At 39.0% G+C, this 22,546-nt stretch overlaps 2 protein-coding genes and 1 non-coding gene across 8 annotated transcripts in view; 1 reads left to right on the top strand and 2 right to left on the bottom strand.

Moving 5' to 3' along the window:
* The first annotated feature begins 773 nt into the window (after positions 1-773).
* On the top strand, positions 774-18,406 carry LOC134495146 (UDP-glucuronosyltransferase 2A2-like). 4 transcript variants are annotated; one of them, XM_063300339.1, is made up of 8 exons: positions 774-1,066; positions 1,118-1,133; positions 1,422-1,464; positions 3,432-3,580; positions 15,957-16,088; positions 16,781-16,868; positions 16,957-17,176; positions 18,015-18,406. In XM_063300339.1, the coding sequence occupies exons 1-8, from the start codon at positions 774-776 to the stop codon at positions 18,292-18,294; spliced, it is 1,221 nt and encodes a 406-aa protein (XP_063156409.1). In that variant the 3' UTR covers positions 18,295-18,406. The 4 variants fall into 4 exon arrangements, with proteins under 4 accessions (XP_063156409.1, XP_063156407.1, XP_063156406.1 ...); XM_063300337.1 differs by lacking the exon at positions 1,422-1,464 and having other exon boundaries at positions 774-1,215; XM_063300336.1 differs by having other exon boundaries at positions 774-1,468; positions 3,436-3,580.
* Positions 3,186-3,287, bottom strand: LOC134498128 (U6 spliceosomal RNA). Its single transcript, XR_010067995.1, has one exon. It is a non-coding gene; the product is annotated as a U6 spliceosomal RNA (small nuclear RNA).
* Positions 18,407-20,391: 1,985 nt separating the features above from the next.
* Positions 20,392-22,546, bottom strand: part of YTHDC1 (YTH N6-methyladenosine RNA binding protein C1) — a 32,783-nt gene continuing 30,628 nt past the window's right edge. For all 3 annotated transcript variants that reach the window (XM_063300350.1, XM_063300353.1, XM_063300352.1), the window contains 2 exons: positions 21,904-22,038; positions 20,392-21,331 (listed from right to left, as the gene is read on the bottom strand). In XM_063300350.1, coding sequence (XP_063156420.1) covers positions 21,113-21,331; positions 21,904-22,038 — 354 coding nt within the window. In that variant the 3' untranslated portion in view covers positions 20,392-21,112. The remainder of the gene's footprint in view (positions 21,332-21,903; positions 22,039-22,546) is intronic.

Here is a 22,546-nt window from a genome sequence, read left to right as displayed (position 1 = left end):
AGAAGTTTTGTTTTCTGTTCTTCTAGCATCTTTCTCAACATTGGAATCTTCTTGCACTTCAAGTTCATCCTCAAATCTTGACAGTTTATGACTATGCTTTGACCTAACCACTGGCTTAGAAACTTCTCTTATACAATACCTACAAGTTTTATTATCTGTTTCCGTACCAGTTTTCTCAAAGCTGGGATCCTGCTGAAGTTCTAGTTCATCTTCATATCTTGATACTGTATTGATATAACAAACCTGCATATCACTAGTAAGACTGCACTCTTTATATCAAAGGCCATTTCGAAGAGGACAGACTATCTAGATCAGATTGGGGTTAACTGTAGGGTGACAATTTATTATGAATTTGTTCTATTGTTTTCTTTGTATTTACTTGTATACTTGTATTGGTTTTATACTTTTGATATGGTCAAATGACTAAATAAAGATTCTATTCTATTCTATTCTATTCTATTCTATTCTATTCTATTCTATTCTATTATCGATTTTGTGATGTAAAAACACATGTTTAGCTGAAATTGTGACGTAGTAAAAAATGTTTTGTCTTTTTACTCCAGAAATTGTCCTTGAACAACAGAATTTGACTAGAGGTTTTTAAAAACTGAACTTAACAACATTGGTTAAGGACAGGAGGCTTTCTACAGAAATAATTCACTGGATGTACTTGAGGAAGAATCTGTGAAGAAAATATGGCTGTCCAAGAAAAGCATATAGTGACTTCTTCCTCAGCAAGACCAGCTGTAATAAAACTTTTCATTGGTTTATTGATGGTTCAGGTAATGCTGGTAGGAAATGTTTTAGGTGGGCATGTGCTTATTTGGCCAACAGAAGCCAGCCATTGGCTAAATATTAAAATCATCATTCAGGAACTGATAGACAGAGATCACCATGTCACCATCCTGGTTTCAACAGCATCTCTCTTCATCACATCTGGAGATATTTCAGCTGCCAAGTTTGAGGTGTATCCTGTGCCCTTTACGAAGGTAGACTTTGATTCTTTGATCATGGATATTATAAAGTTGTGGTGGAATAACAAACCAACTATTTCAACCTTTCACAGGTTTTATCAAGGGTTAGGGAAACTGATGGAGAAAGCAAATAAATTCAACAGGCAAATGTGCGAAGCAGTTCTGTCTAATCAAGAACTCATGTCTAAGCTAAAGAAGGCAGAATATGATGTTCTCATTTCTGATCCTGTGACGCTATGTGGTGATCTAATTGCTTTGAAGCTTGACATCCCATTCTTGTACACACTGAGGTTCACTCCAGCCTCAACAGTGGAGAGACATTGTGGAAAAATGCCTGCCCCTCCCTCTTATGTTCCAGCTGCCTTATCTGAGCTCACAGACAGATTGTCATTTGGAGAAAGGATAAAAAATATGATCACTTACCACATTCAAGACTATGTTTTCCAGAAATACTGGGGGATATGGGATTCCTATTACAGTCAGGTTTTGGGTAAGTCAGATTTATTTATTTATTTATTTCCCAAGTATCATTATTTGGTTTAGCTTTCAGCACAGAAAGCAAAAAGTTCAGTTGTAGCCCACTCTAATTAAAAGAACTTTCATGAAGCAGAATTAGAGAAGCCTCGTTCTGAAGCTATAAGTTAAACCCATTACTGCTGGTTGGAATGGATGTCCCTTTGTTAGTCCTACTTGTGTTCTATTGGCTGGAGTCGCTGGGAATTTTGGTACAAAATGTGCAGAAAAAACTAGGGTAGGTAGTTCTAAGCTTACGAATCTGAATTGCTGAGAAGGAATAGATTGAATTTGTTCTGCGTCTTTGTTAGGTTTACTCCAATTAGACTTCTCCTCCTGCTGAATTCTGGTTTAACTTGCAGGATTTATAAGATTAATTTCAGAACCGCTTCAACTTTCAGTTCCTTCTTTCTTGCATACATATTACTCAAAACAATAAAAAAAAACTTCCTTAATGTGACTATATCTATGATTTCATGCACCCAGACTGTTTTGTGCGATGTTTTACTGATATACACATATGCGCATTAGTACAAGGCCACACAAAGCAATATTGATCCAATTAATATATAACACATTAACATTTGTTTCTCTTTTTGGTTTTGATTAATATGTCATGCACATTTGTAGAAGTAGAAGAGAGGCGTGTAGAAGAGGAAGAAAAATACAAGATAACCAAAAACGGTAGTAATTTGTACATTGAGAATACTATACAAAGTGAGTATTAAAATGTGGTACGATAAAGGAATCCTAATGTGCATTAATTTTAATGCCTGAGCATAATTTCTTTTGAGCAGGTTTGGCATTTTTTGGATTGAAAAACTAGATGATAAACTATTCTCTTTTCAGAGGTGTCCACTAGGTGAATTCAAAATGGCAGCTACCCTCCTAGGATCAAAGCTCCACCTGTTTTTTATGTGCATCATGTGTGCAACACACATAAAACACAGGTGGAGCTCTGACCACCTCATTGTGGCTACCATTTTGACCTTTCTGACCTTATCCTGTAGACACCCTGTCTCTTTTAGTTCCTTTTGGCCCCTTTGTTTAAGCTTCCTATTTTTCTGACTGCTTAATTTCTATTTCTGGCCAAACATGGCAGTGTGGCTGTCATATTTTGTTTCCTGTCCCTGAGACCTAGAGATGTGATTCCTATGGAAACTCACAAGTCCTATAAACTGGAACTACCGTCTCACTTTAAATTTGGGCTCTGTGTACAGTATAGTAAATAAAAAACAATAAAACCTAAACCAAAGAGAGGGCCAGCTGAATGTCATGTTTTTAACAACAGGTATACTCCTGTCCTTTTCCTGTATTAGGGGACAGCACCTTATTATGAACACTACTTTTCAAAAGTTCTTTCTGCAACATTGAGAAGATATGGGTCATCTCATATAGATATAGAAAAATAAGGTATCCTAAACTTCCTCAAATATTAGCTTTATTTTTTTTAATAAAAATGGGCTTGCAGCACAAGGTGGGCCTCTAAATCTCTATGTATGGATAGTGTTAGATCTGTCCGCCCTGCCTTTGCCAAACAGATTGGCATCTCAGATTTAGGCTTCATTTTGAATTTCACTTAAAGCTGAGGTCTTCACAGGAAAAAGATGGTGATCTGAGTAGTTGGCCATACAGTTGGTCAAGAAGAAGCACAGAGTACTGAAAAGTATTCCAGGACTGGGGGGCCTATAGCTCTCCAAACACCAGTTGAATCAAAATTGCCACCATCCTTGCGCAGGGGCCATGCTAATCTTCTCTGTATCATTCCAATTTCAGTATATGTGCTGCCGAAGCGAGCACATGTATTTTAAAACTATGACTAATGTTCAGTTGAAAATATAATGTATTGATTTTCAATATCTCTGAAATCAGCATTGCCAAACCTGTTACATATCAATGCAGGAGAAACAAGCAGAACATAATCTCAGTCCTGTCTATCTGTAGGAAGACCCACAACTCTGTGTGAAACAATGGGTAAAGCAGAAATATGGTTGATCCGAACCTACTGGGATTTTGAATTCCCACGGCCCTTTCTACCAAACTTTGAATTTGTTGGAGGTCTGCACTGCCAGCCAGCCAAGCCTTTGCCTGAGGTAAGTATATCCTTTGCCATTTACCTGGTAATCACAGACCTTTTTCAAAGAAAGTACAATAGGAAAAAAAGCCTCAGAAACAGAATTTGTTTCAGTAAAGTAAGTTGTGGATTTTCTTCCCTGCCTGAGATAGTTTGTGGTTTCCAGTTATTTGCGGCTGAAAAATACAGGGAGCCATAGATGAAGCTGATTTGAAATGACATTAAGATTGGGTGACAGATAGATACAATCTATTCTTGTACTGCAGCTTGCATCCCAATGATGATTGAAAAAGAGAAATGGATTGGTAAAAAGAGATTTCAGTAGGGAGTCAAACATGAAAGAGGGTCTGAAAGAATTTGAGTACATTCAGAGCTACCTTGTAGATCAACTGACTATTTAATGCCACTTGCAATGGGATTCTATTGCTGCAATAACAACCCCAGTGGGGTAGAAAGAGTAGGAACTCCTCCATTTAAGTATCAGACAGGAAAAGAGCAATAGCAGGAGTCAGTTTAGCAACTACACAAAAGTGACGTTGTGTTAGCTGTTGGAATATATGCTACCATATAGATACCAGTAAAGAAAGAAAAATATATACATGAAATGTCTACCTTGTTGCAGATGCTGGGAAAGCCTTTAACCCAGGAGAGGTCAAAAAAGTCACACACCAAGCATTTCTATAAAAATAATTTATTTACAGAAAGCAAAAACAAAAGCAAAACATTTAAAGGACCTAGCTCCCTTTTTGGAGCAAGCCTTGCTGAGCTACATTTCCAGCAGAGAGAAAAAGAAGAAGTGAGAAGACAAGTCCGGGCAGGATTCTCCCCTCCCCCAGGCTATTTGCATGAAGCACGTGAGAGGAGACAATCACTTGCAACCTTTCACCCGGCCAAATGATTAGGTATAATAGTAGCTTAATCTGTTAGTAGGGAAACCTTAACACTCCCCTTTTTACACTACAGATTAAGATGCAAACCAATCTTCTCTGACTTTATATGTCTTTCCATTCACATTACCATTATCTCCCCTTTGGTTTAACAGAAAGCTACCATTCTTCTTCCTGTGTTTTTCCAAACCTAGGTAATTGGTCACAACTCCAAGGCTTTTTAATATGAAATGGCTTTTCATGCAGGCTTCAAAATCAAGCCTTTGTTTTTCTGTTGATGTGAACAGCAGCAAATCATCAACATAAATGCACAGATACATACAGCCTTGTTTGTCCTTCATATATACACAGGGATCTGCTTTTCCTTTTTCAAAACCAAAACTCTGCAGTTTTTCATCTACTTTTTGGTTCCAGGATCTAGCAGCTTGTTTTAACCCATAGATTGACTTCTGCAGTTCACAGACTAGATTCTCCCCTTTTTCATAGCCAGGGGGTTGCTGCATGTATAATCTGTGGTCTAAATCACCATAGAGAAATGCAGTTTGAATGTCATAGTGGTTAACTGACATTCCCTTGAGTGCAGCAACTTTTAACAGTAATCTAATTGATTCACCTTTAGTAACTGGTGCAAAAGTCTTGTCAAAGTCTAAATCTTTCCTTTGAGTGAACCCTTTTGCAACCAACCTTGCTTTATATTTTTGGATTTTGCCATCAGCATCCCTTTTCAGTTTGAAAACCCACCTACAACCCAGACAGCGTTCATTGGGAGGTAGATTTACCAGTTTCCATGTTTTATTTTCTTTCAAGGATGCTAATTCTTGTTGCATGGCAGCATGCCAATTTTGTGCAATCTCAGGTGGTAAAGCATTCACTTGTTCTAAAGACTCAGGTTCTGTGAATATGTGAAAAGCCTTTACTGTTTCAGCCTGAAAACGTGATGGAGGAACGCCTTTATTACTCCTCTGAGATCTGCGAGGTAATACAGGGCTTAAATTTTGACTCCTATCACTTTCCTGAGAAGCATCTATCTCATCAGACAGATCTTCAATTTGCTTTTCTGGTTTAATGTCATCAGGCAAAAGATCACCATCAGCAAGTCCTTGCTGTTCTCTTGTGGTGGTCAGTTCAACTGGAGAGCTAGAATTTAATCTCCCCCAGTTTTGTTCAGCAAAAGAAGCGCTTTTGCTAATTATTAATTTCTCTCCCATTATGAACCTGTAGCTCCTCTGGCTTTGTTCATAGCCAACAAAGATGGCTTTCTTTGTTGTGGAGCCTCCTTTCCTTCTCTGCTGTTTTGGAATGTGAACCCATGCAGTGCTACCAAACACTCTAAGATGGCTTACCTTTGGTTTCACACCATAAAACAAATGGAATGGAGTGTCCTGAATCATAGAGTTATACAACCTGTTCTGAACATAACAAGCAGTCGATATAGCTTCTCCCCAGAACTTAAAACATAATCGTGAATCTTTTAACATGCATTCCATCGCATTTTGCAAGGTTCTGCCCTTTCTTTCAGCAACACCATTTTGCTGAGGGGTGTACGGGTTAGAAAGAATTTGTTCTATCCCTTTTTCCATTAGGAACCTTCTGAATTTGTGAGAAAGGTATTCTCCTCCTCTATCACATTGGAGTGCAGATACAGGCCTAGGGAATTTTCCATTTGCCCATGTCACAAAACTTTTAAATTTCTCAAATGCCTCATCTTTATGTTTTAAGATGTAGATAAATGTGTATCTTGAGAAATCATCAATGATGGTCATTGCATACCTTGCTTGTCCAAGACTTGGAGCAAAAGGACCAATAATATCAGAGTGTACAATTTCCAAAGGTCTAGTTGTAACTCTGTCACTGTGCTTACTCACAGGAGCTTTTAGTGTTTTGCATTCTTTGCAAACTACACAATCTAAGTATTTATCACAGGGTTTTATCTTTAGGTCAGCACACAGCTGTGGCATTTGTGCCATATACTTGATATTAGCATGACCAAATCTCCTGTGCATCAGGTGTACACATTGGTCATGATATGGTGTGTTGCCAACTGCAGCCTTGCAGCTTGGCTTCCTTGCATTTTGCACAATGTACAAGGAGTCTTTTAACATACCAGTAGCACACAATATCCCATTTTTACGTATCTCACAACCATTTTTCTTAAATGTTATGATATACCCTGTTGCAGCCAATTGTGCCACAGATAAAAGGTTTGATTGTAAATTTGGCACATACAACACACCTTTTACAGTTTCTCCCAAGCAGGATAAATACAAGTCACCTTGTCCCATAATTTTGGTGACAGACCCATCAGCCAAAGATACACTTTGTCTTTTAGTTTTAGACAGTGACACAAAAGAGCTTTTACAATTACATAAATGACAACTGGCCCCAGAATCTAACACCCATACATCAGAATTACCCTTCTCAGCAACCTGTGCAATTTGGGTTGTCTGAAGAGCCTTCTTCTGTGTTGCTCTTGTGTTCTTCTGCTCTGTCTTTCTACTCTTGGGTCTCATGGCACAGTCTCTTTGCAAATGTCCAGCTGAACCACTAGTGAAGCATCGCTGGCTGGCTAGTGCTGTGGCCTCAGGTTCCTTTCCCTTCTTTTCCCTCATTTTCTGGTCTTGCAGCTTTCCAGAAGAGATGGGGGGGGATCTTTCCTCTCTCTTCTCCCATTCAGCGAGTAAGCGCTGTGTAACATACGATGGGGTGAGGTCTGCTTCAGGCATAGCCTCCAGGGTACAAATCAGCGTGTCCCACGTTGCATTTAGTGAGGACAGGAGGATGTAGGATTTTGTGAGAGGTGTAAATTCCATTCCTCTCTCCTGCAACTCAACAAACAGCTGCTGAATAAAATGCAGGTGCTCAGGAAGGCTTTCTCCTTCTGCAAGGTAGGCTCTGTACAGCTTTTTTGTCAGAGTAACTTTACTCCCTGCTGTTGCCTTTACATATAAGTCTCTCAAAGCGTCCCAAAGTTGCTTTGTAGACTGCATGCCTCGCACGTGGACTAGCTGATTGTCCTCAACTCCCAAGATAATGGTGGCTCTAGCCCGCTCATCCTGTCTCAGCCATTCAGCACTGGGATTTTGGGGGGTTTGCTCACCAATTGGCAGCCAAAGATCCTCTCTGCGAAGATACATTTCCATCTTCAGGGCCCAATTCAAATAGTTGGTCTCTGATAGGCGCTCCAGAGGCATCGCTGAGGGCTGGGAGGTAGCCATGGCTTCTTCCTTCTTTTGCAAGTCACCTCAGCTAGCTTCTTTGTCCTGCAGACCGGCAGTTGCTGGAAAATCTCCAGGTGGCTCCAAAGAAAATCTTCACAGGTCTTTGCTACCTGCCTTTAAATTGTGCATGAGGTGTGGAGTTGATCTCTCTTTTCTCTCTGGGTTTTACTGCGTTGTTTACTGGGCACATAACCTGTTGCAGATGCTGGGAAAGCCTTTAACCCAGGAGAGGTCAAAAAAGTCACACACCAAGCATTTCTATAAAAATAATTTATTTACAGAAAGCAAAAACAAAAGCAAAACATTTAAAGGACCTAGCTCCCTTTTTGGAGCAAGCCTTGCTGAGCTACATTTCCAGCAGAGAGAAAAAGAAGAAGTGAGAAGACAAGTCCGGGCAGGATTCTCCCCTCCCCCAGGCTATTTGCATGAAGCACGTGAGAGGAGACAATCACTTGCAACCTTTCACCCGGCCAAATGATTAGGTATAATAGTAGCTTAATCTGTTAGTAGGGAAACCTTAACATACCTGAGGCATTGGGCCTTTTAAAAAAATTCAATAAGCTTTTGGTTATCTTTCTCTTCTGCCTCTTTGCTTTTGAACTGGCAGACTTGGGCAAGGGTGAAGTGAATCTCACTCTACTCCTGAATAGTAGTCACTAGTTGGATGGGTGCTCCAAAACTTGTTTCCAGGTTCTATAGATTAGTTTGACCCTTGTATGGTGATTTGACCAGAGATACTACGGATACTCTTGAAATGAAAATTATTTGTGGTTTAAAAAAACTAGGTGGAGGGAGCATCTTATTACTTTCCTCAGTGTCACCTTTTTCATAGATTTTGGGTTAAAGTAAGCTCAACCAAAAAATATTGTTGGGAACCATAGTGTTCCCTGTGCATATATGTTTCCTTTTTTGTGTGTTGGTGGGAGAACAAGAAGAGTTAAGATGAGTGGAATTGAGTTCTGGCCCTCTCTTGAAGACCTGAAAGACCAAGTTAGGGACAGATTGTCATGGAGAAAATCTATCTATGTATTTGCTCAACATTGACTTGATGGCACATAATTAATTAATCCCCCTCTTGCTTAGGTGCAAAGCATAACACATTCTCTGTGTTAGAAAATCCCATTTTTTCATGTAACTCAAATTCTGAAACAAAGTTTACAGGTAAATCAAAATATGTTGATCTGCATTTCTTTCTGCATTATTTACTTAGTCTGCTTCCAAAAGTTAATTTGGAATCACCAGCCTGTCTTGAATGCCAACACAAATAAAGAACTGGTATCATATAATATACATCATAGAATGTAAAATAAAATCAATTACAAATCCCTTTGAAAACAGCTAAGTAGACATATGCCTTTTTGAAACTATTTCTGAGGCAATATTTTTATTTTATTTTTATTTAATTAAAGTTATATCACTGCCCATCTCCCCCCAATGGGGGACTCTGGGCGGTTTACAATAAAATAAAGGTAAAAACATATCCACCTAAGTTATAGTTAAAAATATAAATAGGAAAATAAATATGAAATCCAAGCGGAGGTGGAACCATAATCAATAAGGGGTGCTGTGGTGCCAGCCACCCCCAGGTGGAACTGTCACTCTCCCCATCCCAAGCAAGGTGGCAGAACCAGGTCTTCAATTTCTTCTGGAAGTCCAGGAGCGAGGAGACCCGTCTCAACTCTGGGGGCAAGATACTCCGAAGGGCGGGCACAACTGCAGAGAAGGCTCACCTCCTGGACCCCGCTAGATGAAATTCCTTATATAGGAATGTGTATGAGCCAATTGGCTCTTGTGTATGAGCCAATTGTAACTAAAAGCTAATAACTTTAAATTTTAGTTGGGTTGGGGAGCTGGGTTGGAGTCTAAATGGCCTTAGAAGATCTTTAGTTATTTGAGACCAAAAATCCCTGCCATCATCACTCCTGCAGTTAGGAATTAATTGTACAGACCTTGTGACTTACTTCTCACACAGTTAATGTGTTGGAAGTCCTGGCAAATCCAACATGCCTCATTAGCATGTGCATTAGCATGTAAATTGAGTTTGTCCCATGATGCAACTCTGAGGAAGCTGTTTGTTGCCACTCCCACTTGCTCTCTCTCTTCCTTCTTCACCAGGAGAAAGCACACGGCTGTGTGCTGCTCCCCTCTATTTCTGGGCACCATGCGGTGTGCCTGGAATTCCCACTTTTCTTCCATGCAGCTCTTGGCATCTGTAGGGCTGAGAGTTTAGGGCAAATTAAGTTTAGAAAGAACAGAAGATACAAGAAACTTCATTTTCCACCGAAGATGGTTGTAACAACAAGAAATAAAGTCAGTAAGACTCTTTTTATTTTTACTTTGAACCTACTCTGTCTAAGTGTGTGATTCTTCATGCTTGGGAGGGCTGAGTGTGTAAGATCAATAACCTGTATTTCTCTGACATGCTCATTGAAGCTATTTAAGATAATACTCTTTTTCTGTGTGCAGCTTCTCAGCTGTGTTAAACTCTGCTCATTCAGTGGTTCTAGCAGGCCACTAAATGGCTTCATCGGGTTATGGGCCCAGGCTTTTTTCAGAAAGAGAATTTTTCTTTTTGGACTTGTTTTGTTTTTGCATGAGCATTGTTTTTGAGAGAATACTCAGTCCAGATTGCTGAGGGGTTATCTTACACAAAAGAAAAAGCCTTAAGCATAAAGTGAAGATTTTTTTTTCTTTTTGAAGTGTACTGCTTTATAATCTGGTGATTTTTAAACTCAAACCCAGAGAGTTTTATCCCTGGAAAATTTGGGTGGAGAGGCAGGCAAAGATTCTGAATTTGTATAATAATTTAAAGGAAGATCCTCCTAGTCTAGATTCAGAAAACTATGCAAACTGGGAAGCCAGTGACCTGAAACGCCAAGGACTAATTATGAATTTCTTGGATGGATCAGTGTTGGTACAGTTCCAGCACAGAGAAACTGCAAAAGGAATGATGGAGGAATTGTTTAAACTCTTTGGGGAAGGAGGAGATTCCCAAGGTGTTAATTTGGTGAGAGAGTTATCCAATGTAAAACTACAACCAAATGCAGATATGAGCATATTTCTAAAGTTCAGTCATTGTTGCACAAGTTTGCTTGTGATGATGTGATTTTGGATAATAGAATTCAAGTTGGATTTTTATTAGGATCTCTCCTTCAGAATTATTCATGCTTTGCTGCCATTTATAGAGGGTCAACACAGCCTCTCTCAGACTTAATTCAACAATTGAAGTCTGAGCATAGCAGGAAGGACTTCTATACAAATTCAAAACAGACCCATCATGAGGCAGGCTATTTTTCAAAGTGTCAGGGCAAAGTTGGTTGTCAGAAGCAGAAAAGTGATTCAAAGAGGAAAAAAGCCATCAAATGCCATTTTTGTGGAAAGAGTGGGCAGTTAAAGAAAAATTGTTGGGCCAGGAAGGCAGATCAGAAAACCAACAGAGAAAAGGCTTCAGAAACAACTCTTGTTGCATTTTCAGCCATTAATAAAAGTTGCTCTTCATTCATTATAGGCAGTGGATGCAGTGTGCATATGATTAATGATCCTTCTTTCTTTATTGAATTGAACCCAAATTCAAAGGAAGAGATTGGTTTGACTGATGGAAGAAAAATCCCAGTGGAAGGGGAGAGCTGCGCCCTCCTAAGGTGTGGAAATGGAACCACCCAGAGAAATATGATTGCAACTAACATTTTATATGTTCCAGGATTGAGAATGAACCTGATTAGCACATCTGCCCTCATGAAAAAGGGGCATACCCTTCGATTTAAAGGTGACAGATGCCAAATAATGGATCAAAAAGGTGTCTTTTTAACAGGAGTCCTAGATCAAGGTTTGATTTTTCTCAACTGTGAGAGGCCAGACATGGCATGCGTGGCTAGTCACTGAGGAAAGGAGGACAACAGTGCCACCCTCTGGCACAGACGATTTGAACACAGAGATTCAAATGCAATTCTTCAAATGAAGAAAAATGGTTTGGCAAGTGATTTGGAAGTCAAAGACTGTGGTAAGACTGATGCAAGGCACAAAGCCTGCATACAGGGAAAGGCCACTAGGCTTGCAATTCCAAAACAAAGCACCAGGCTCTCCAAGCAGCCCCTGGAGCAGATTCACACTGAGCTGTGTGGGCCAATTCAGGCATCTGTTGGGGGTAACAGATGGGGGGAAGTAGCAATGACAGTTACTTACCTACAAAATAGATTAGCAACAAAAGCAATAAGAATCGTCTAACCAATAGCACCACAGAAGGGGTAGGTGATGATGACTTGTTCAAAGTACCTTACCCAGTGTTTCCAGATGTAGCAAGCAGGCAAGCCCAGAGAGAGGACATCGAGACAGACTCTGCCTGAGTTAGATGATGAGGAACCAGGAGGAACAGAAGGGGCAGAGATGCAGTATCATCCAGACCTGAGTCCTGCTCTGGGCCTGAGGCGCTCATTGCGACCCAGCAAGGGAATTCCAGCCAAGTGACTGTCCTACCTCGCAGGAGTGGTGTTGCTGAAAGAGCCTGCATCATGGAAGGAAGTGCAACAGCTGCCACCAGCTGAAGCAAGTAAGTGAATGCAGCTCAAGAAGAGTTTGAGGCTCTGCAATACAACAACGCTTGGACACTCACAAAGTTACCTAGTGGCAAAAAGGCAATTGGTTGCAAATGAGTCTTTAAGGCCAAACAGAATGAGAAGGGAGAAGTCCAAAAATACAAAGCTAGACTGGTAGCCAAGGGCTATTCACAAAAGTATGGGAAAGATTGTGACCAAACTTTTGCACCTGTTGTGACCCACACAACAATTTGACTTCTTTTAAGTCTAGCAGCAAGTAGAAACATGCAAGTGGAACATATAGATATAAAAACAGCATTCTTGCATGGAGAAATTCAGGAGGAGTTGTACATACAACAACCTGAAGGATTCACTGATCCAAAGAACCAGCATTTAGTGTGTAGGCTTCAGAAGGGGATCTGTGGGCTGAACCAAGCAGCAAGGGCCTGGAATGTGAAATTAAACCAGATGCTAATAAAGCGAGGTTTCATTCAGGGCAAAGCTGATCCCTGCCTTTACACACGACACAAGAATGGCAGAGACGAGTTCATTTTGACATTCATAGATGATCTGATTCTCTGTTATGAGGATCAAAGGGACATTGATGAAATTGTATCCAATTTGAACACGGAAGTAGAGGTAAAACATCCTGGGAAGGCGAGCTACTACTTGGGGATACAAATTGACAGAGAAGAGGATGCAAGTTTTCTCCTTAGTCAGAGGCAAAAGATTCCAGAGTTATCAGAGAGTCTAGGGCTGGAAGATGCAAACACAGTACCAACTCCAATGGAAACAGACTTTCACAAAGTAAAGGACACTAGTGAACTGTTGCTTCAGAACAATAGCCACAGAGAGGCCATTGGGAAGCTGTTGAATCTGTCAACCACAACAAGGCCAGATATTTAAACTGCAGTGGGGATCCTCTGCAGAAAAACGAACACACCCACCCAAAGGGGCTGGACAGGCATTAAGCCGGTGGCAAGATACCTGAAGGGGACTGCAGACCTGAAGCTTAAGCTGCCAGCAACTGATTCTCCTGAACTGGTGGGGTACACCGATGCAGATTGGGCAGAAGATGCAACTGATCACAAATCCACTAGTGGGAATGTATTTTTGTTTGGGGGAGGGGCTGTGAGCTGGACTAGTTGCAAGCAGACTATATTGGCATCCTCAACTACTGAAGCGGAGTATGTCTCAGCAGCTGAGACATGTGCAGAGGTACAATGGCTCAAGTATCTACTTGAGGTTTGGTGGGTTAGTGTTTCTGCTCCAATAAGAGTCTTTGAGGACAACCAAAGTTTTATAAGACTCTATCAAAGAAGGTGGGAGGGCAGACCAAGCACATGGATGTTCATTACCATGTGATTAGAGAGGCACAGGAGACAGGACTAATAAATTTGGAGTATTGTCCCTCAGAGAACATGATTGCTGACATCCTGACAAAGCCACTTGCAAAGGGTGTCTATCAAGGCCTACGAAGTGAGTTAAATCTTGTGTAGGCATGATGCATGCATGATTTGAGAAGGGGTGCTGGAGGTCCTGGCAAATCCAGCATGCCTCATTAGCATTTGTATTAACATGTAAATTGAGTTCATCCCACGATGCAACTCTGAGGAAGCTGTTTGTTGCCACTCCCACTTGCTCTCTCTCTCTCTTTTCTTCTCCACCAGGAGCAAGCACACAGCTGTGTGCTGCTCTCCTCCATTTCTGGGCACCATGCGGTGTGCCTGGAATTCCCACTTTTCTTCCAAGCAGCTCTTGGCAGCTGCTGGGTTGAGAGTTTAGGGCAAATTAAGTTTAGAAAGAACAGAAGATACAAGGAACTTCATTTTCCACCGAAGATGGATGTAACAACAAAGAATAAAGTCAGTAAGACTCTTTTAACTTTTACTTTGAACCTACTCTGTCTAAGCATGTGATTCTTCATGCTTGGGAGGGCTGAGTGTGTACGATCAATAACCTGTATTTCTCTGACATGCTCATTGAAGCTATTTAAGATAATACTCTTTTTCTGTGTGCAGCTTCTCAGCTGTGTTAAACTCTGCTCATTCAGTGGTTCTAGCAGGCCACTAAATGGCTTCATAATGAAACATTGGGTAAGAGAAAATATGTCATTCGCAAAAACAAAGGAGAGACAGAGACAGGCTAGGCATTCAAAAGGGGGGGCCAAGTAGTCTGTTACTGAGGGTGGGAAGAGAAAAGAAATGCGAGAGTTTGAACATTGTTTCTATATAAAGGGCTGGATCATGAATTATAGCTGTTGCAGAAATTCTATTGGCTATGGATTCCTAACTTTCTTCAATAAATATTACTTACCATAACTTCTTAAGATTCCTTGAGAGCTTGCCTGTCTTGAATGCCAATACGAATAAAGAACTGATATAATTTAAGGTTAAAACTGTAAGATAAAAGCCACCATGTTTCCAGCTCCTGCTTTAACTATCCATCTTATCCCATGAATATGAATATAAATATAAATATGTGCTTCTAGGGGTGAAGGCTGACATGTTGTAGTGGTTTATAGATGCTGTGTATGGAAGTTCTTTGATAACTTAAGGCAGGGTTTCTCAATCAGGGTTCTGCTGAGGTCACTAGGGGTTCCCTGGGAGTTCACAATTTATTTAAAAAATTATTTCAAATTTGGGCTTCACATTAAAGGTAAGTTTCATTCTTTATTTTTAGTTTAAGAACACTGTTAATGCATCTATATAAGCCTACACATGAAACAAATATAATAATTTTGTAACTTCTGGCCTATATTTGAGACTGAATGTGCAGGGCTTCCTTGAGGCCTGAAAAATATTTCAAGGGTTCCTCCAGAGTCAAAAGGTTGAGAAAGGCTGCCTTAAGGTGTATTATATATGCATATATATGCTAAATTGTAAGTTTTCTGTTCCTTTGCAAAGGTTTTCTGTTTCTTTGACATGTTTTCTAGAAGCAGCATATTGAGAGGAGTATGTATTTTATTTTTATGAATATTTTAGGAGCATGTATTCTATCTTTATGTATTTTTATCTTTCTGCTTCCTTGCTTCTCACTGTTCTACAGCATATGAATGCAGTCACAAGTGTAATAAGACAGTCCTAAACAGATGTACTCTGTAACATTAAACTCCCTTGAGTTCAGAAGAGTTTACTGTTAGATAAAACTTTACGTAGTAGTAAAGACACTTGGATTGTACACTGTTAACACCTACATGGTTGTTTATAAAGCATGGACATTTTTCTAATAGGCCTTTAAAGATAACAGCACCAACTGAACTATTTTTGCAGTGCAGAAGATACAAGCATTTTTCTCAGAGAGTAAAAATACAACAATAACCAATCATTTTTATTTTGATTCTTAAGATGCTTTTAAATTTCCTGGCACCCAAACAATTTTGATAAATGTCAGGACATGCAGAATCACCTGACTGAGGCTTGGCCTTAGTCTTGCCCTACCAAGGAATCAGCCTTCGGTGAAATGCAGACTGTCTGGTGACTGGACAAATATTCCCCATCTCAACTTCTCCCTAGCAGGTACTTGTAGTTCTTTCAGGGACAACCCAAGAAACTCTGTAATCCTGACCAGGCACCTAATTTGATTTTATTTCTTCTACTTCTTGCCAAATGCAACTTTTCTCCCTAGTCCATCATCTGCTTGCATCATATGACCAAAAGTATGTGGTTTGCACATACTGATCATTGCCAACCAAGGAAAACTTGTTAACATTTCATGCTATGATAGGTCTGATTCTTTCTTCCCCTTGCTTTTAACAGGAAATGGAAGAATTTGTACAGAGTTCAGGTGAACATGGTATTGTAGTACTTTCCCTTGGTTCAATGGTTCAAAACTTAACAGATGAAAAAAATAATATAATTGCATCAGCACTCAGCCAGCTTCCGCAGAAGGTCAGTTTCCTGGATGTAAGTTACAGATAAAAATTTCCTGGGAGATAGAACACTATTTGTAGATACTCCCTGCAGACAGGACCTAGTCATCTTCCTCTCCAATAAATTGAAATTTTCTTATCCTGATAACTTTTGTTTGGAGTTTGACAATTTAGAACATGTGCATTATTTGTATGGAAAAATTAATGCATTGTGCATTGTTTGTATGGGAAAATTAATTTCAGTTAATTTTTTGTAAGTTCACTCTCCCCTTTCTGAAAATTCCCATAGTACTGGGAAAGGGAAGGGATTGTAAAATCATTTTTGTTAAAACTCATGTTTTCTATGTATTTTATGGTAAAAGGCACAAGAATTACAAGAAGCGTCTGCTAAATTCTGGTATGCAACATATTTTTTTTAAAACGGCAAGTGGCATTCAAAAAATGTTGGGCAAAATGAGTTCACTATTTTGCTGTCATGAAAAAGAATGACAACATGCACAATTATTTTACTTATTGCATTTAAATTATCTTGTACTCCCATAGGAATCTCAGCAGTTTCACAAGAAGGCAAACATTAAAAGATCCATGGTCCAATGAAATCCCCCAAACCCACACAAGCTAGAAAATCTGAAATTCATGGGCCAGCAAAAATCCTAACATTGTTTGCAACTTGGGCAACATAGAACAGCATTCCAATTATTTCTGTCCTAGGTTGTTTGGCGGTACAAAGGGAAAAAGCCAGACATGCTTGGAGCCAATACGAGGACATATGATTGGATACCACAAAATGATCTTCTTGGTGAGACATCTTATGCTGCTTTATAAAACCATAGATATGCTCATATCCTAAAGGATTTTGTCAGGACATTTTCATCTTTCCATTCCAGGCCACCCAAAGACCAAAGCCTTTATAACACATGGTGGAACAAATGGGATTTATGAAGCTATTTACCATGGGACTCCCATGGTAGGGATACCCCTGTTTGCAGACCAGACTGATAATATTCTCCACATGAAGGCAAAAGGAATGGCTGTGGAACTGGACATCCACACAATGAAAACAGAAGATTTAGTAGATGCTGTGAACACTGTCATTCACAATGCTCTGTGAGTTGTTTCTAACTGTCTTATGAAAGTGACATATAGATTACTGTCTGTAAATTATGTCTAGGATATTACTTCATAGTAATCAACTCTGCTGGTTTTCCTTTGCTGTCATGATTTTTTTTGTTTTTTTTGCAAAAGTTATAATTTTGGTTACTGCTTTTGCCACTTTCTTTAATAAGAATTTTATTAAGTTTAAAACAAAGATAAAAGCTACAGAAAAACAAAAAAAACTACAAAAAGAACCTAAAAAGTGTTAAACAAAAGGAAAAAGAATTTTAAAGATTACAGACAAAGGTGACTTCCAACTTTCAACAGCAAGAAAAGCAGACAACTCATATGTTTTTATAATTTGATTTTTATTATAGGGGACAGAAATATATAGAATAGTGGAAGGAAGGAAATAATTAAATGGGTGTTGTTTTAAGGGGGAGGGAAACTGATTTAGAAATTATAAACACACACACGCTTTTTATATAAGGGGAAGGAGCAATTGTATTAGTGATTTGTGTGTGTGTCAGTGGAAGGATTTGTAGAAATAATGTGATCTTGGTTTGATAAAGAGTAAGGGTTTGACTATGGAAACTGCTGTATATTCTTGGTCCTACCACTTCTGACGCTTTATCTCGACCAAGCATCGTTCCAGCTTGTAATGGAATTTAAAGATTTGCGGCTACATATTTTAACCTCTTCTTGCATAACTATAAAGAGATAGCAGTAGAATATGCTCATAGGAACTTGAAGATTGCAGTTCTTAAAGGCAACAGAAAGTTGATTTCTGGCTCTTTCCCAATTTGTTCTTATCCTTTTCCCCCCTTTCCCTTGCCCTCTCATTCTCCAGTTTTAAGAAAAATGCGCTAAGAATATCACAGATCCATCATGATCAACCAATAAGACCACTGGACCGGGCTGTCTTTTGGATTGAATTTGTCATGCGTCACAAGGGTGCCAAGCACTTGCGATCAGCTGCCTATCACTTGACTTGGTACCAGTATCACTGTCTGGACGTCATAGCTTTCTTGATTGGTTGCACAGTAGCTTTTGCATTCATAGCTTTTAAATGCTGGTCATACTGCTTTTGGAAATGTGGCAACATGTTACAAAAATCAAAAACAGATTAATTTTTCTGGGACTCAACCTCCAGCACATGATTTTCATAGTTTATGCTCATTCCTAGTACACTGAGATTTATGTAAACTGCTTCCATATAATTAGGTTCCATTCATAAGATTAAATTTTATTTGTATGTGTAAATGGTTAACAAATTTACTTTCAAATTTAATTATGAAGGTAGAGAGAAATTGAGCTATAAGAAGAAGTGATTGTTTGCAAGTAATGGTAGCTTCTCTATAATTCTCTACATCAAATTGTTACTTAATTTAGAAATGTAGCTGTATTATATTTTTCCCCCAAAGTGCCAATCACTTGTTTACAAAAATATGCAGGGAAGTATCTAATATAGGATAGAGAGATAACTAAGAAAGATCTAGAGGATGTACTTACTCCTTTGCTGTGTCCCATAACAAGCATGAGGAAAAAAGTCAGATTAAAGCAGAGTAATCTGTACAGAATTCAGAATACCATGTCAACATTATACGTTAGTAGAGTTCAGACAACTCCCTATGTCCTTTTGGTTCTGTGTTGTTTTAGCTCTTCAGATGGACACATCTTTGCTACTTGTAATACCCAAAAGTTGCTGCATTCACCATACCACTGTCTGTGACACCTACCTGAACATACCTGCTCTTGTTTAAGCAAACCCCCCAATGTCTCTGAGAGTCTTCACTGCACTTCACTGCCTCTTTGGTCCAATATTCTTATCAACACATGGCCTTTACCAGATGTAAAAGCCTGGGGAGAAAATTCAAGATTTTTGTTTTCTTAATATTTAGAAATATAAAAAGTGGATTATGCCTTATTTTCTTACAATTGTGAATAAAATGTTTAAGACAAGATATTCGTATATGAAATCTTTTCCTTCCTACAGCTGATTGCGTCTTTTGACTGTAATAAACTTAAACTAACTCTAATAAAATTACCTTCCTTACCTATGCAGAGGGAAAATAGTGCTTCCCAGAATCATCATATGTGGTCCTTGAAAGAGCATAATTCATTTCTACCCTCAGTGGGATAATTCATTTATTATATTATTATAGTCCTCCCGCTAGTGTGACTAGGCTTCAAAGGATAGAAAGTACAGAGGAGAGAACAGCAAGTCAATTTGTTCTCCTAGATATATTATTTCCATTCTGGAAGGGGATCATTTTAAATTCAGGGGTCTCTTTTGAGTACATGCAATATTAGGCATGAGTTAACCAATTGCTTTACATGTTCTAGACACTGTAAATGCAAAGACTTAGGAACAAATTCCTCTCTCTGGCCTTGTAATTCTTCCCTTTATTCCATAAAAGAAGAAAACACCACAAAAAATGTTCAAAGAAAACACTGTATATATTTTCATTGAAATACAAGGGTTCTGAAGTCAGGATATTAACCCTTTTTTGGCTACATCAATGTATCTTCATTTTCAATATAAATTATAACTGATTTCTAATAGCTTGTTTAAAAATTACCCAACCACACTTTCAAACTGATTAATCAACATTAATGTTAATATTAAAATGATTTTATGAGCAATTATACATAAACTGTATTATATTCCTATGGTGACAAAATAACAAGATTGGTAAAGGGTGCTAGGTATTGAAATTTTTCAATTTTTTGTTTTGTTTTGGATTTAAATCAGGAAAAAAGGAGAAACGTTCTTTCTGGAATCAAAATGTCCAGAAACTTTACACCTGTAGCTTTCTCATTAGAGTATTACTATAATTGATTTGCTTCCTCTCAGCCATGAACAAGAGTTCTTACTGGCAGTAAGCTTCAATAAATAACATGGGGCTTGGCTAAATAAACTAGCATGGAACTGTTCACTGGCCACCATTCTCCAAAAGCTTCCTATTTTTATAACAAAACTGGATTTTCCTGAGTCAGAGATTCTCACACTTACTTTAGGCAGTTGTTAATTTATAAGCCGCAAAATTAAGTATATTAGATAGGAATGGAAATTCAGTTTACTCAGGTAATCATCACTACCTAGGACAACCCCAGTGGTGTCTCCTTTTCTCTCCAACAGTATCCTGAGGAAGTTAATTTGCATGAAATGACATTTTCATATCTTCCTTTTCTTAGAAGCCAAAAAGCATGAAAGTCCATGGAAGTTGACTGTTAGCACTTTATTATAAAAAAGGAAATGGTAGCAATGTAGAATACAACAGTGTGCTCACGCACACACGCACACGGTGGACATTCTAAACAGTATGGACAATCTAGAGGAAAGAAGGGTGCAAAAGAGGTGATTAGACAAGAGCATTAACCAAAATACCATCAGAGCACAGGTTCAATATCTTACTATTGCTTTCATTATTGAACAAGCTTGACTTTACAGGAATTAAAAAAAACAGAAACAGAAAACAAAAGGTGACTGCTTCAAAACTGCCATACAGCCAACTATCACACACCCAGTTTTTGCATACTTGATAGCAGCATTCCACCCCCCCACCCCGCAAAGAAATAGTAAAAGCTACATGTCAGAAAACCAGAGCAAAAGTTATGGCAGCTATTAACTCGGAGTCAAAGGAACATATAATTAAATTACTGTTACGATAAACATACTGGGAAAATTTATCTACATTCTTTAAATGTTTGTCTTCTAAACTGCTCAAATGAAAATATCAACTGAAGAGTCAAGCTTTGCACATGTTTTTGGCCAAGAGAAGTTTTCCAGTTCACAGCTTACGGCATGCTTGGAACAAACAGGGTCAGTTATAAATCCTTCTACACAATCAAGTTTGACGACTTCGGAAAATAAAAGTTTACTACCTGTAAACACGCAAATATACAAGCCTTTGCTTCCTTAAGTAACTGCAGTTTCACAATACATTATCTTCTGTATCTTCCTCTTTCTCCTCTGTCTCTGTCCCGATCACATATCCTCTCCCGCTCCCGCTCCCTCCCCCGTTCCCGATCTCTGTCTCTTCGGGTATCCCGGGGCCGATCTCGTTCACGATCCCGCTCTCTCTCTCGAGGCCTGCTTCTCCGCCCACTGACAACTGCTTGCGTCCGGCGTAGAAAGTCATCTACCCTCATGTCATAGTCATGCTATAGGAGACAGAATGACTTTAAATATCAGAGTTTCAAATCACACGTCCTTCTACCAACCTGGAGTTCCTAAAAATACTTGATCTAAAGGGCTACCAATTATCCAGAAAAAGATAGCCTCACTGTTCTAATCTTGGCATATTTAATAAGGTTGTTAGTATATACTAAAGACTACTTTTATTTAGATAGTAACAATCTTTCAAGTCTGATTGTGCTCCCCCTCCTCTCTCTCTTATCACCATGTGACTTAGGGAAGTGTCTGTCGGAGACGTTTGTGTACACTTTGTACATGTCCCGGATGTAATCTATGTTTTTCTTCTCAACTCTTTGGTAACGGTTCTCCCCTCTCTCCCTCAAGACCATCCTCTTTACTCACATGCTGATCTTTATTTTTTATAAGTGCAAATTTTGAAATATGCTGCTTGCAAACCTTACCACACTGAATTTTAGAAATATGTAAATATTTAGCCCTAGCTATTTAGCCTTAGCTATTTCATAATGAACATAATGGTTCTCAACCACATCTGATGTGTGCGTTTCCCTAACTTGGCAGTCACTCAGGCTGCACTTACCACTCGCTTATCTCTGTACCGTGCATCATGTGGTATGGGATGGTGTCCTGAGTAAGGAGGGTGAGCCTGTGGAGGAGGAGCATGGTGCTGGTAGTATGGGTGATGGGGAGGCTGTTCTATACCTGGGTAAGGAGGCTAAAAAGAAACATTTCCTTGTTATTCCAGTAATCTGCAACCCTCAGAACATAGCAGCATCAACAGGAAAGTGTAATTCAACATTTGAGCAATATTGCAAGCATGAAAATGCTTCAAAGGAAGTATGTCTAAGATGGTATTTGGATTCTCATGTGATTAAACCTTTTTGCAAAAAGCACATTTTCACAACTGTCCCCAAAAAGAGGCTGAAGTTACTTAGAACACTTTCTTATAGCTACTGTTAGTAAAAGACTCTCTTAATAGCATTCCATGAGTAAGAAAGGTCAGTTGTTCAATAAAACTTTCAACTGAAATCACCCTAATTAATGTTACTGCATCAGGACTGTGCATCAACTACAAACTTGGTTTCAGACCCAGTTTGGTCATTCAAAAACAAGGTTTGTTTTGGGATCATTCAAAGCATCCTCCTTCACCTGGATCTTGATTAGAAAACCCAAATTCCCATATCTCTCTCTATCACTGAGAGACAAACAATGATTTTTTGTTT

This window comes from Candoia aspera, chromosome 4 (genome assembly GCF_035149785.1).
Source record: "Candoia aspera isolate rCanAsp1 chromosome 4, rCanAsp1.hap2, whole genome shotgun sequence".
Lineage (NCBI taxonomy): Eukaryota > Metazoa > Chordata > Lepidosauria > Squamata > Boidae > Candoia > Candoia aspera.
The sequence above is the reverse complement of the archived record's forward strand: the minus strand, read 5'-3'. Positions and strand labels throughout refer to the sequence as shown.